This window comes from Marmota marmota, unplaced genomic scaffold, assembly GCF_001458135.2.
Source record: "Marmota marmota marmota unplaced genomic scaffold, marMar, whole genome shotgun sequence".
In the NCBI taxonomy this organism is placed as follows: Eukaryota; Metazoa; Chordata; class Mammalia; order Rodentia; family Sciuridae; genus Marmota; species Marmota marmota.
Genome location: NW_025999853.1, coordinates 14,058,969 through 14,074,705, shown reverse-complemented (window position 1 = coordinate 14,074,705; position 15,737 = coordinate 14,058,969). Strand labels below are relative to the sequence as shown.

Sequence of the window (15,737 nt, the reverse complement as noted above, 5' to 3'; positions counted from 1 at the left end):
ACTACATATGTATATTTATGTGTGTATGCATATGTCCACATGCAATATATATACTACACACTAAGGCAATAAGAAAATATCATGAATGTATTTTCTTTTCTGTTTCTAAGTCATAAGGGGAGACAAGTCCAGAAAATTTAAATATGTAAAAATTTAAAACCTATGATAGAAAGCAAGAAAAAAACATCAGTAAAACTAAAAGGAAATGGGAAAAATATTTATAACCTCTAAGAGTGTTTATGGCCTTATACTAAGATTTGTAAGTTAGTACTTTTAAAAAATCTTAACCCAGTAAAAATAGGCAAAGTGTATTAATGGGCAGTTCACAAAAGGAGAGAGACAGATGGTCATATTATTTTTCAACCAGGACCTTTTAAAGCAAGAACAACAATGAGATACAAATTATTTTGCAAATTAGCTGTTTGTTTTTTTTTTTAAAGAAACTGTAGTAGTCAGGTACTTGGAAATGGAGGTAACTTAAATGTGCAGCATTAGATTATTGTAATCAGTTGATTTTTTTGTAGAACTTTTTTTTCTTGAAATAGTTTATAATCTAACAAAATAAGTGCTTAACAAGTTAAGACTGATGATACAATAGATGTAGAAAGTTCAGAAATGATATCCTATTAATATTAATACAGGATCAAAGAATAGACGTTTATAGAAGTTGGTGTGCTTACTTATGAATCTTTTAAAAAAAATCTTTGTAGGAGCTGGGTGTGATGGTGTAGCCTGAAGCAGGAGGATTGCAGTTTGAGGCCAGCCTGGACTGGCTACTTAACCAGAACCTGTCTCAAAATTTTAAAAACAGAGAAAAGAGAAGATAGGAAGGAAGGAAAGGGAGGGGGGCGCGCAGGGAAGGAAGAAAAGAAAGAAGGAAGGAAAAGAAAGAAACCCAGGAGGGTTAGGGACATAGCCCAGAGTTTGTGCTTTCTACTTGCTTAATAAGCCCAAACCCTGGGTTTCATTCCTGGCACCATAAGGAAAGAAAAATGAAGTCTAAAAATTGATCGAATGATGGGTATACAAGCAACAGTGAACAAAGTATTATGAACTATGAGACAGTGGTGAAAGCTACTGTCCATCTGAATCTGCAGAACTGCCATTTAATCCTCAAAAGAGTCTTGATAGGCAAACAAAAGTCTTTTATATTTTATAAATGAGAATATTAATGTTTGGAGAATTTAAGTATTTACCTAAATCATGGCTAGTTTGGCTAAACCTCTACCTAAAGCCAGGTTTATCTGAGAATAACATTTATGATTATCTGTCGCCTTTTTTTCTTAATAAGTTGCCATGTTGATCTTAAGAACTTGAAGCAATATATATAATTTAGCTTTTGTGAGTCAAGAAATATGTTTTAACTATTTATGTTTTATTATATAAAGTGGTAAGCTCCTTGTTCCCTGATATACTCAGACAGATTCTGGATAACCATATTTTAAGAAGGTTTTAGGTAAATTTTTGCTGTGGCTAATATCAGTTTGAACTTTATAAACTTTGAGAATCCATGGATCTATGTTTTTATGGTGTTCTCTTTCTTTCACTTCTGCTTGTGCATTTCATCTAAATTTAGATCATGTGGAGGATCGTAAGTATATGAACACAAAGTGCTGTGGAAATCCTTGAAAATTAATGTTTGCCTTATGTTTTGATAGGTTGGCACATGACTCTAAACCATTAATTATAATTCACTAAAGAATTCTGTCTTATGTAGTCAAAATTCATGAGGTTTATTCTTGAATGTAGACCAGAGGAAGGATTTGTCTATTCAAGTGTATATGCTTTTTCTCAACAAAAATGAAAAATATATAAACCAATACTTTCTTTTTGTACTTTAGCTATATGAAAAACAGAGCCAAATGTAATGGGTGAACATAATAGTTATCTTACCCTAGATGTTTGATAGCAAATACTTGGTTTCCTTAGTTAGAGTTTGTTTTATGTTATTCCTAAACATTTTTTGTTATGGAAGGTAAATGCCTGTTATTTTTAAAAAAACATCGTAGAATTACATAGTTTATAAATTTGCAGGGGAAAGTAGCTTAAAAGTCAAGTACTTAATTCTTATGATGCATTATAATATCAGTAGTTTGAGTGTCATTTTTTGGAAAAATAGGTAAAATTCAATCTGTTGTAATGTAAGACCTGTTTACCCATCCTGTGTCTTTATTTATTTTGGTGCATTAAAAACTGGAAATGGAGAATGTTTTCACTGCCTCAGGGATTATTGTTTAGAAAATGGCCAACATTGCTCTTAGGCTGATACTTTTGAAAGAGTGGATATAATTTATCTCAGGTCTGTAGCATTGCCAGTTCCTCCTTTAGGGTTTAATGTCTTATTATGCTTCAGGTGTTAAGTTGTCAGTTTATCACATACTCAAACATACCCAGATACCTAAAGTATATATAGAAAACAAATGTGAAATATTATTGCTTATTCTCTCCTAGTGTTCCTTTATACTTGTTCATGATTTGTCTCTGATCAAGTCCAGTATTTATGGTGAATGTTCTAACCCTAATGGACATAATGTAGGCAATCTCTATATGAGATAAAATCATGACAGATATTCAATTAATAGAATATTTGCATGTTTCGGGTTCATTTTACACCCCCAAAATAATAGTGTGATTGTTGTGATAGAAATACGTCAGTCTTGAAACTAGAGAAGTCATAAACCCCATGTGAAATGTATAGTTGACTATTATTTATAGCTTATATAAAATGTCTTTATGAATGCTTACCATTATGTAAAACTTATTCTTTTATTTTTATAGTCTGTTCGGCACTTGAAGTACTCCTTGTTCAAGAAATCGCTATTGGGCAGTGTTTCAGATAATGGAGTAGTAACTCTCTGGGATGTGAATAGTCAGAGTTCATATCATAACTTTGATAGTACGCATAAAGCTCCAGCTTCAGGCATCTGTTTTTCTCCTGTCAATGAATTGCTGTTTGTAACCATAGGCTTGGATAAAAGAATCATCCTCTATGACACTTCAAGTAAGAAGTAAGTGTGATGTGCTCATATCTTACTTTAGTTTAAAAAAAATAGTTATTTTATTAACAAACATAGACTGCTGGCTAATGTCCAGGGGATCTAATGTTTTTACACTTAATATATATAGCTAGTAAAATCAAGCTCTTTTTCTTTTCATGCAGAAAAAATTGATAGGAGTATGGATATTACTTAGGGTATTTTTGAAATATAAATATTGAGGGATGACATCTTAATGTTTTCATGTCTTTACTTTAGCATGCTTACTATTCTTTTTTGTAAATACATATTTTTAAAGCATTATGATTAATTTGCTTTAAAATTAATTTATTTTCTAGATCAAAGTTTCCTAAACTGTTGACATTGTGGACTGGATAATTCTGTGTTGTGGGGGGCTGTTCCAATTATTGTAGGGTATTTTGCAGTATCCCTGGCCTCTACCTATTAAATCCTATTATCGTTGCCAGAGTCATGACAGCCTAAAGTTTCTCCAAATATTGTCAAATATCCCTGGAGGATTATGGCCCCCTAGATGATCTTCTAAACATCTGGGCCCATTTTTCTTCTTTCTTCAGTTATGGGTGTGCTGGATCAGTTACGTAAACAAAAACCAGCTACAAGAGTGCTAGAGCTGTATTCAAGATACCTGATGGGAAGTTCCCACTGTCAGGCCTTGTTAGGATGCTAGAGTTTTTACTGTTCCTTTTTTCACTCTCTTCTGAGTTAGCAAGCCATTCTTCTCACACTAAACACACAGGCAAAGAGATCAGCTTCAGCAGATCAGAATCCATATTTCTGTGTTAGCTTCTTCAGGATCAAGCTACATGGACTCTGTTCCTTTTAGCTTTTTGGTCAAGAAGTGTACAACTGAGAACAAAGTAGCAGCTGCTTCCCTGTGAAAGGTCATGGTCCTCTTGAGACCTAAGCAGTTCAGTAAATGGAAAGTGGTTACTTAGAGCTTCATCAACCCTGAGGCTAGAAACCCTTTTTGTGAAGTATTATGTCACATTCACTTCCAAGATAATAATTACTCAAGGTGCTGTTTTCTACATTCTGGTTGATGTAGATTTGAACTTATTGAAAGTGAATAGAAAAATAGGATGTAACATTCAGCAGTTACTTACATGTCATTTTATTAGAAATGTCTCTTAAGACAGATTCTAAAATTCTACTTTAAACAAGTGTTTGGGATGTGTATGCTGTTTACCCAATTCTAACTTGGTTAGTAAACATTTATATCACATAAGCTTATACACATATCTGCATATACTTTGTTCCCTTTTCTAAAGGGTAGTGAAAACTTTGGTGGCCGACACTCCTCTGACTGCAGTTGATTTTATGCCAGATGGAGCCACTTTGGCTATTGGATCTTCCCGTGGGAAAATATATCAATATGATTTAAGGATGTTGAAATCACCAGTTAAAACCATCAGTGCTCACAAGACATCTGTGCAGTGTATAGCATTTCAGTACTCCACTGCTCTTACTAAGGTGAGATATTTTCAGCATTTTTTATTTTAGTAAAAAATTCTAGCTCAAAATATGTAAATTTTTTTCACTTAAATGCAGTATATTGGTTCATAATTATATGACAGCATTTTAAATAACTTTAGCATAAAGCCCTCTGATACTTAGTTTTAAAAATTTGTGGGTACTTAATTTTCTCTGTCTTTAAAAGTATTTAAAAGTATTTTTATTGGTTTAGAAGAAAACTTAGATCCAACACCAAGCTTAAGATATGTAAGGGAAGAAAATGTTTTTAATCTAATAGAGAATATAAAATATTAACGTATAGTAGAAAATATTAGTAACCTGATCCTTTAAATGTTTCATTACATTTTAGTCCAGTTTAAATAAAAACTGTTCAAATAAGGTCACAGCAGCGAATAAACGAGCCATTAATGCGAGCACCATTGGTGGAGGAATTCAGAATTCTGGAATTGTCAGAGAAGCAACTGCTACTTCCATTTCCACAGTTCTCCCGCAACCCATGACAACAGCTGTGGGGAAAGCAACAGTTGCTGTTCAGGACAAAGCAGGTAAATGTTATGTATGTAGAATTTGGGGTTTTTTTCTTCCCCAAATATATTTAATTAGCACTTTCTTTAAGAATGTTTATCTCAAAATTCATTTGAGATTTAGGTAAAATTATCAGTAGATGTCATTGAAGAAATGAAAATTTTAACTTTGGATATAAGTTTTTTTTTTTTTTTAATTCATGAAAGGCACTTATTCTATTTATTTAAACTTCTATTGTAGGAAATAGTGATTATCTTAAAAAATGGAATGATGCCAACTTAGAAATCATTCATCTTCAGTGTTACCAAACACTAGGTGACTTTCCATTGTGTTTTCAATAGAGAATATGAAACTTTGATGTTCATTATAATTTGACTGAATAGTTAAAAAAAAAAGCTGTTAATGACTCCTTTTATTTTATATTTCAGAATGAAAAGTAAGGTGCTGTAATTAATATTTTTAGGTGCTCAATAGTACCTGGCATATATTAAGCAATACATTAGCAGTTTGTTAAATTGCAACATATTCATTTATTTTTTTATTTATCAATGATTTCTTCTATTCTGATAATCATTGATGAGATGGTTCTGATACAAAAGTTCCTGTAGACTTTGGGAAGGTATTATAATAAGCTTCATCATACTTAAAATAGAAAACATCCCTTATTCCCAGTAAAGACCATATTGCTGAAAACCTTTTTGTTTTCAGTATATTAGGCTATATCATCAATTTGCAGTACTTTTAAAAGTCTTAATGGCAAACTAGTTTTGAAATATGCTCAATATATTCATATATTTTTAAGTTTTCAAGATAGGTAGTTTGGCAAAAATCATTGTTGGTATCTTCTGGGTTGGAGTTTTAATATTTCCAAGTAGCAGCAAAACTTTAATTTGTTGACCTTGATAGTATGGAATAGTTTTTTTTTAAGTATATTTACTATCAATTTCCTGTGAATATCTATATCATCCTTATAGAATAGTCACTATGTATAGAAAATAATTGGGTGCTTATTTAAGGACTCTTGGAGACAAATACCATTGCTATTTACCTAAAAGAATAAGTTCTTTTTGAAATATGACTTTGAGTAATGTCAGCCAATTTGTTAGAATTAACTGTATTATGAAAATTGCCAATAAGTTAAAAAATTCTTTAGAAACATATTAATTTGATTCATATTTTTAAAAAATAAGTTCTCTCATTTACTCTAAACTCAAGTCTCACTGTTATGTATCTAGTTTTTAATAAGGAGTCTCTTATTTAAGGATGACAACATTAATTAGGAAATGAAAGATGGGTCTGTTGGGTCACTGATGAATGATAATGGTAGGCAAATACACAAAATTTCTGGCAAAATGATTGTTTGCTCTGCCCCCACAGTTAAAGATTTTTATTTATTAACTTTATTTTGAAATAATTGCTAATTTACAGAAAGTTTTTAATATTACTCAAATAACTCCTGAGCTTTTAGCAAATTCACCACTTTGTAAATTTTGTTACATTGGCCTCCTCATTCTTTCCTTCAAACATGTATGCACACACACGCATACACACATCTTTACACACACACACAAAACACATTTTTTTCCCCTGGGAAGCATTGAGAGTAATTAGACTTAAATCTTAGATCTATTACTTCCTATCTAGACAGCTTTAGACCGCTTTCTTAACATGCCAGACTTTCATTTGTTCCCTCCATATATTGAGATAATAATATTTAGCTTTTAGGATTTTGTGAAAATCAGAAAAAATGTATCACAAGTATCTGGCACAAGGCAGACAGTGGATGGTGGTATTGCTGATACTGTTATCTTCATGATCATCACCATCACTCTCATTGTTTTATGCTTTGTGTAATTATTGTTGCTTCTACTAAAGTTGTCCTGATTTAGATATTGAAAAGAATCTCTGAAGACTTGTTTCTGGTGCTCATTTTTAGTACAAAACATTTGTTTAAGAAGTCAAAACTAAGGCTTTAGCACTGTTTTTATATGATACCAAACTTTTTTTTTTTTTTTATTTAATTTGTGCATGTTAAAGCTTGCATATTATTATAGGCTGGAGTTAGACCTAGAAAGAAGGAGAGAAAATGTCTCTTTATAACAGTTTAACTCTTATGGTAAACACTTTTCAGTGGTTGTGATATTCAAATGATTTGGTTATGTTTTAGCTTTCTAGCAGTTGTTATTAGAAAAATTTATTCTGTTAGCAAGACATGGACATTTTTGGATATACAATAGTCCATTCTTTGTTTTTATCCTAGGGTTTGCAGTTTTCATTTGAGACTGAGATGCTAAATAAAACACTTTAAAATATAGCACAGTAATGTGCTACCATTCCCAGATTTTCATCCAACTTCTCAAATCTCAAGAACTCATTCCTTAACCCAGAAATGAGCAAGAAGCTACTGATCCTACAGAGTTCCTCTTACAAAGTCCCTGCATTATATACTGCCAGAGAAAATAAACTGCTGCAACCTCTTTAGTGTTGTGTAATGAATCTTGTTTGTTAGGCATTGTACTACATACCTGCCAGACTTTTTGCCTCCATCATTTGTAGATGAACCCAAGAGTTCACAACAAAAGTAAGCTGTGTTCAGAGGGCAGCCAAGTGTGTAAATTATTTCAGAAATTTTCCATTAAAATGGCTAAAATAAAGTGTTGCTGTATGAACAGATAAGCTTTTTGCTTTTGAGGAGCCCTTCATTCCATGAAAGTGCTGATTGGCTTAATTATTGTCATATTCTGCTTTTTTTCACGGATGCTCACAGTTGTAAATTTCTAAAAAATGGGTAATATTGATAATTTTTTCAACTTAGCTTCTGATGATGTTTAATTAGATTTAATAACAACTTTTTTTTTTTTAATCTAATTCATCTAAGGTTTTCCTCGAAGCATAAATACAGATATTTTATCTAAGGAAACTGACAGTGGAAAAAGTCAGGATTTCTCCAGCTTTGATGATACTGGGAAAAGTAGTTTAGGGGACATGTTCTCACCTATCAGAGATGGTAAGTGTATTCAGATGGGTGGATCACGTTCTCTTGCTGGTGGTCATTACATTCTCCTCCTAAAATGTGGGTAATATTTTTTGTATACTCAAGTTAATTAAGACCAATTGGCTTATTTTCTCTTGTCCTGAGCAACATTTTTCTGATATTTTACATATATACTCTATCACATATAAAAATATATTTTTTGATATTGCAGATAATATAATTCTAAAGTAGTTATTGGTAATTTTCACATGGTAACTATGCAAATAGTTCTCAAATTAGTATTTTAATTCCACAAAAATTTCTTTCTTTACTATGGTGCTGGGTATCAAACCTCAGGGCTTTATGAATGCTAGACCAGTGCTATACCACTGAGCCCTAGCCAACCAAAATAATTTCTTAAAGGAAGTTTTACCTTTATAGGCAGTCTTTTACTTGTATCTACTTCAAAATAAGTCTCCCTAAAATTTTGGATGTTTTGGTATGCAAAAAATATCTTCCTAGTTTAAAAAATTTAGAATTGTTAGTGGGGTCTTTTTTCTTTTTTTTTTTAATAGGAAGTTTAACTACATTGAACTTTATTTATTTATTTATTTTTATGTGGTGCTGAGGATCGAACCCAGGATCTCATGCACATGCTAGGCGAGTGCTCAACCACTGAGCTACAACCCCAGCCCTAGATTATTAGTGTTTAATTGATATTTGTTAAATGTTTTCACAGAGTATATGGCCATATGATAGAATACCTCCTCATTTATGCTGTGTATGAAAGTACCATATTTTGTGCTTGTGTGTATACATAATATATATTAAAAATATTGCCATTAAGTCTTTGCTGGCTTGATAGGTGGGAACTAAGACAGTATTTAGCTGTACTTTTTAGGTGCTAATGTTCATCTTTTGATGTATTTTTAGGTGCTGTACTTTAGATGCTGTACTTAAGATGTGGGAACATCTTACTATTTATAGTAATGTAATCAATAATTGGGTAAATATCTAGAGGGTAATTTGGAAGAGTTAAATTAATCATATTTTTTGGCCTATTAATTCCATTTCTACAAATTTACCTTAGAAAATATTCAGAGAAGCCTACAAAGATTTGTGGGTTTACAGTTTTATTTATAGTAGTGAAAGCTTAGAGAGAATCAAAATATCAGGTTTTTGTTTTTTTAGTTGTAGATGGACATGATATCTTTATTTTATTTATTTATATTTTTTATGTGGTTCTGAGGATTGAGCCCAGTGCCTCACAGGTGTGAGGCAAGAGTTCTACCACAGAGTTACAATCCCAGCCCCAGTATTAGGTTCTTGAAATTGTTACATCCACTTAGGATTTTTACAACTTCATTTTTATTTTAATGTTGTCTTTCCCAAGTTTACATAGTCAGAAGGAATAAACGTGTATTTGTATAGAATTATTGGTTATCTTCTGCCTTACCCTAGTCAGAAAATAACCACTTAAATTTCTGGGTCAGAATCTCCTATCTTTCACCTAATGAAAAAGGAAGGATCCTTTTAGTACAAGAGAAAATCAAAGTACATAGTTAAAAAGAGTAAAGAAGGGAAGGAAGGCGGGTGAGGTGGCGCACTCCTCTAATCCCAGTGGCTCGGTTGGCTGGGGCAGGAGGATCTCGAGCCTTAGCAAAAGAAAGAAAACAGCCTCAGCAAAAGTGCTAAGCAACTGAAGGGATATGGCTAAGTGGTTGAGTGCCCCTGAGTTCAAGCTCCAGCACCAAAAACTAAGGAAAGAGTGGCTAGAATTGAGAAAGCTTTCTAGGATCAGCCCTGAGTTGGGTAACTTGGCTTCTGAAACCTGCTTAGAGCACCTTTTGCATTGAAGAATGTAGGAAGGGCTTTTTGTAAGAGTTATAAATTAAATTTTTTAAATGAGTTTTAAGAGAAATGATTAAGTTAATTTTTCCTTTAATTACTTTTATTGTTTTTTAAAAATGTGATGAAAATTTGAGGCATATGTCCTCAATTCTTTTAGAGTTTTATGTTATTAATATGGAAAAACATAGTTACTAAATATAGTGCTGAGAGTTTTCATTGTTGAGGGATTTTTCTTTTAATCTCAAGGATGCAGCTCTCTAAGTAAAAGACTTAATCTGTTTTTGTCTTGATTTCTTCATCTTGTAAATAAAAGTATTTCTCTTTTAAGAGGAAATTTATAAGATTGTGTGTAGCGGTCATATTATATACAGTTACTAGGTCTGAAACACTAATATAATAATCATGTTCATTAGTCATTTGAATTTCTGGTGAATTTTTTAGTGACTTGTCCATTTTTCTATTAATCTGTTAAAATTGAGTGTTTTTTTAATCGATGAATAATATAGCATTGAAATAATCTTACACATTCTGCATTAAAATAAAAATAAAACCTAGTGTTTTTTATAACATTGTAATACTTGCACAATATTTGTGTTATTTCAGTTGAGCCCCCAAACAAGATGATTAAGGCGTTATCCCATTGTAGAGATGGAGAAACTGGAGTTTAATTGCATTGTAAGCTTGCCTGAAGCCACTGGGATTAGAGGAGTACGGCACCTCACCCACCTTCCTTCCCTTCTTTACTCTTTTTAACTATGTACTTTGATTTTCTCTTTATACTAAAAGGATCCTTCCTTTTTCATTAGGTGAAAGATAGGAGATTCTGACCCAGAAATTTAAGTGGTTATTTTCTGACTAGGGTAAGGCAGAAGATAACCAATAATTCTATACAAATACACATGTTTATTCCTTCTGACTATGTAAACTTGGAAGAATGAAGCTAAAAGAATGAAAAGGGAAGTTTAAATAAGTACTAGCTTTAATCTTTAACCTCATTCACTCCTTCTTAAGATTGATAGTCTCTGAACTCCTTGGGGAAAGAATTGGAAGTCTTAAGTTGCTATGGCTTATTTTTCACTACTTTAAAATTTGATTTTTTTAAATTTTATTGTAGATGGTGAAGTTAACAAGGGAGTTGATGAGTCTGTAGGCAGAGGAGATGGTAAGAACTATTTAGAAGTATTTTCATGAAAATTAAAAATGCTGTTGGATTATCTGTTGCTGTGTAACAAGTCACCCCAACATTTTGAGGCTTAACAGAACAAACATCATTTTATTACTTCTGTGGATTGACAGTCTGGGCATAATTTGATTAGATGATTTTGCCTTCAGATCTCTCTTGATGCTTCAATTAGGGTATCAGCCAGAGCTGCATTCAATTCAAAACTCAACTGGGCAAAAATCTGCTTTCAAGCTCATTCATATGGCTTTTGGCTAGAGACATTAGTTCCTTGACAGTTAAGCATCTCTATGGGAAAGCTGACCATAGAACAGCTATTTTCCTCAGAATAGGTGAGTGAAAGAGTGAGAGAAAGCACCCAAGATAGAAGTCACAGTGTGTTTGTAACCTTATCTTGGAAATGGCATCCTAGTATTTTTGCCATATTCTCTTTGTTAGAAGAAAATTCCCAGGTCTAACTCATATTCAAAGAAAGAGGAATACACAAGGGCGTGGGTGTCAAAAGATGAGTCAGAAGCCATCTTAGAGGCTGCCTACTAAGATACATGCCACAGATACATACCAAATTAACCCTCTTCATTTATCAAAAACTAATAAAGCATTCCTTGTGTTTTCAAGGTATTTTCACATGTAATATTTTTTAAGCCTCACTACTCTTAAGAGAGAGAGAGATCATCATTCACATTTACATATCAGGAAGTAGGTTTAAGATTTTTAAATTTGTGCCTAAGAGTATACATCATTTAAGGGGAATAGCTGAGAAACTAGTCTTCTGACTCAAGTTCCTATGTGTTTGGCTATGTTATTCTGACTCTATTAAGTGTTTATTTTAAATATCCAAGATAAAGGATATCATGTACCATTTTTGTTCTCCTTTTCTTCAGGCTTTGACTTTCTACCACAACTGAACTCAGTGTTTCCTCCAAGAAAAAATCCAGTAACTTTAAATACTTCAGCATTGAATTCTAGTCCTCTCAATGTCTTTATGGGATCTCCAGGGAAAGAAGAAAATGAAAATCATGATCTGATAGCTGAGTCTAAGAAAGCATTTCTCGGAAAACAGGATCCTAAAGATTCCTTCAAACAGGTATGTGCCTGAAAATGATACTGAAGTCACTTTGTCACTAGAAAGTGAGTGGCTGCCAGGATATATCCTAATTAATGAGAGTGCTGTGCACTTACTAGGTAGAATAATATTTACTTTTTAACAACTAAAGAATATTTTTGAAATCTGTCTTTGGCTATGTTGAAGGTAACAGCAGATATAAATGTATACTATTTTTTCTTAAGGTAAATATTTGCTGTACTGTCTATGTAAGAACACTTGTTACCTGAATTTAATAATATATTTCCATTGCAGCATAAAACATCAAGTTGGTGGTTAAGATGTTTGCTCTAAGTTTTAGAGCAAATTTGATGGTGCTAAGAATGAAATTAATCATTATTCCATTTTATGAAAAATACAGTATCCAATATAGAATTAATTTCTTATGTAAGCGTTCAAAATCTGTTATAGGAAGGCCAAGTCAGTTAGGTGTATAGTATGTGTTTATTTGTTTTCACATTTATTTTTTAGAATAATATTAAAAGATAATTATGGAGTAAATACGTCTTTTGATTTGTTTTTTAATATTTTTGTGTGGTGTCGCATAAGAGTTTGGGGATTTTTTTTTTAATTTTGGCCAATAATTTTCATTTTAAATTATGTTCAGAAGATGCTTAGTAAATTAGTTATTTTTCCTTATGATGTTATTGCAGAGATTGTTTTTGATCTGTAAAATTAATTTATTTTGCTGCTAGTCCCAGAATATTTTTTTCTCTTTGTATTCTTCCTTCATTTCCCCAACCCTGTCTTCTGTTAAAAGGGGGAGGGAGTGGTAGGAGAAATAGGTAAAAAATTTATTAGTAATATGGGTAAAACAAGAAATTAAGTATATTAAAAATTATTTTGTTTTAAATATAAAGTTTGCAAAGTTGATCTCTTCTGGTACTGAAACTGGAAATCTAAATAATTCTCCATCGTCTAACCAAACAAGAAATCTTGAGAAATTTGAAAAGCCAGAGAAAGAATTTGAAGCTCAGTTCATATATGAACCACCAGTTAATGGATCTTCAACTCCAAGTAAGTACATAAAACTTCATAATGTTTGAAAATGTTAAATTGAAAAGTCCTCCAAATATTTAACTTAAAAAGGATAGAGTGATCATAGACTAAAAAAAAAATCAAGGACTTTAAAGTTTATTGGCTTGTCTAGTGTCTAGAAAACAATGACATATGTATATGAATGATTAAGTTCAGCAATATTGATTTCCTCCCCTTTTTGTGTGAATTTCATTTTCAATCTAATATGTAAGGATTTTATTAAATATGGTACAGATAGAATTATAATTTAGGACCCTTTGAAAAGGGATGGTTAACTACCTAAATTGTAGTTTTTCTTCTTCATATTTAAATCTTTCTCTTAGATTTTAAGCCACAGACTCATAAAACTTGATTGCAATTTAAAGAGTTTGAAGTTCACCTCTAAGAATATTCTGTATAAAAGAACTCTTCATATAGGAGCAACTCTTTATATAACTATTTGTATTTTACTTTAAGGTTTCTGTGGGTGTATTGCATTAGCTGAAATGCCAAGACTTTGCCTATAGCACTACTTTACTCCTACCCTCCTTCTGTTTGTTTTTGATAGTCTTGCTTTATCTGGTTTGTGGTATAGCTTGTCTCATTCGTCTTTTATTAGAAGAAATGGTTCAGAGATTCTTCAAGATTAATTCCTCTATCATATTATTACATTAGACAGTTGGCAGTTTATAAATGACTATTAGAAATAATGTCATATAAAATTTTTTAAAATTGTATTCTAGACAGTGAATTTTTCTAAATATCAGACGAACACTGTTCTTTGCCAGTTTTTCAAGTTCCCTCATGCCAAATCTTATTTAGAAATGTTTTATGTCTCTTAATCCATTCATATTTTCTCCATTCTTTATTTTAGATCCAAAGATAGCATCCTCTGTCACTGCTGGAGTTGCCAGTTCACTCTCAGAGAAAATAGTTGATACTATCGGAAACAATCGACCAAATGCACCATTGACATCTGTTCAAATCCGTTTCATTCAGAATATGATACAGGAAACATTGGATGACTTTAGGTAGTAATTGAGAAATTACTGTATCTAAACCTTGCATTTGTTTGTTTATTTTTATTAGTGTAAAACCAGAACTATAAGTAATGGTTACTACTTTTTATCTAAATTATTGTGAACATAAAACCATAGAAAATGTGATAGATTTTGTTGATCTAGTTGTACTGCATTTATTGACTATCAACCAGGAACAGGCCCATTTACCTAGATAGCTTGACAGGGAAGTCTAGCATGCAGACTGCTATTCTGGAATTTTTTTTAATCTTCAAATTGTGAACAGATTCTTGTAAACTCATGTGTAGTTCTTATATCAGTACTTATAGATCACCTGTTAAGTGTTTTATTTTTAAATTAATTCTAAATATTTTTATATAGAATGCATCAGAATGTAATAATATAACATATGTAATATAGAAAAATTTCCTTATTCTTGCCTATCTCATCCTTTGAATGTGTTTTAGAATTTTGCTTCCTTTTACTTATTTCAGTATTTTTGGAAGCCATTTTCAATTATTAGAATCTTTTGTGGGGTTTCTTCCTCCCTCCCCTTCTAGTCTATAGTTACTTGGGATTATAATGAGTAAGAATATTGGAGATGTGCAGTTTTTGTTTGTGAATATTTCTTTTTTATGTTTAAAATATTTTTAAAATGTAGTTTTTAATATTAGAAAAGTATATTTTAAAGAAAAATTATTTTGGCATTTACCGTGTACCTCGTTTATGTACCAGATACAAAAATGACCTCTGTACCCAAAAAGGACTTGTAGTTTATTCAGGACAGATACAGTACATCCTTCTATGATAGGTGTTTTATGTGAATTAGTTCTTTTGTGATTGGTAAATCGGGCAGAGTTGACAAAACAATTGGGAAATTTCATTGTTATAATAGCAGCCAAAGTAAAGTGCATGTAAAAAGCTTAATGAAGCCCCTGTCAATGTCCATCTCCTCTGACTTTCTCTTAACTTGGTGTGGCTATATGGTCTGTGTTAGAAGCACTTATTTTGTGGTTATTCCCCATTTGTGGGGATTGGGGGGGGGTAGCATTTTGTCCTTGCCTCTATAACTTGACAGCCCCAATCTTTCTGCATTCTATCTTCTTCCATTAAGTAACCATCACTTTTTTAAGGTAAAGTGTCTTATTCAATATTTATCTATTAGACCATGTTTTTAAAACTGTCCTAGTATTTTTATTAAGATTTGTTTTTGTTAGTGCTCTGTGACAAAGTTGCATAAGTTTTGAGTGGTGGACCTCAATTCTTTTTTCCTAAGTCCTATTATTTTCAATACACAGTTTTAAAGAGTGAGGTTTTTCAGGAATACATAAATATTTATGGCATAATAGCAGAACTGTCTGAACAAAATGATGTTGGAAACACAGAAAAGGAGCAATTTGCTGGGGCAAATTTAGAAAAGAATGACTGAAGAGATTTTATTTTATACTCAAGTGTGTGGGAACAGTATGAGCACAGAAACAATTGTAAATTTTAGGCATACTTGCAGAGAGAAGGTACTATGACGAGATGCGGCCGAAAAGGTAGTTATGAAAGCCTTAATATGTAGGAATGGGGG

General features: G+C 32.0%; 1 protein-coding gene across 3 annotated transcripts in view; it reads left to right on the top strand.

Annotated features, from left to right (window-relative positions):
* Nedd1 (NEDD1 gamma-tubulin ring complex targeting factor) overlaps positions 1-15,737 on the top strand; it is a 58,165-nt gene that overhangs the window by 34,987 nt on the left and 7,441 nt on the right. For 2 of the 3 annotated variants that reach the window (XM_015482906.2, XM_048803568.1), the window contains exons 6-13: positions 2,779-3,008; positions 4,286-4,487; positions 4,840-5,035; positions 7,894-8,022; positions 10,955-11,002; positions 11,905-12,107; positions 12,986-13,142; positions 14,017-14,173. In XM_015482906.2, coding sequence (XP_015338392.1) covers positions 2,779-3,008; positions 4,286-4,487; positions 4,840-5,035; positions 7,894-8,022; positions 10,955-11,002; positions 11,905-12,107; positions 12,986-13,142; positions 14,017-14,173 — 1,322 coding nt within the window. The remainder of the gene's footprint in view (positions 1-2,778; positions 3,009-4,285; positions 4,488-4,839; positions 5,036-7,893; positions 8,023-10,954; positions 11,003-11,904; positions 12,108-12,985; positions 13,143-14,016; positions 14,174-15,737) is intronic. The other variant, XM_048803575.1, reaches the window with a different exon arrangement.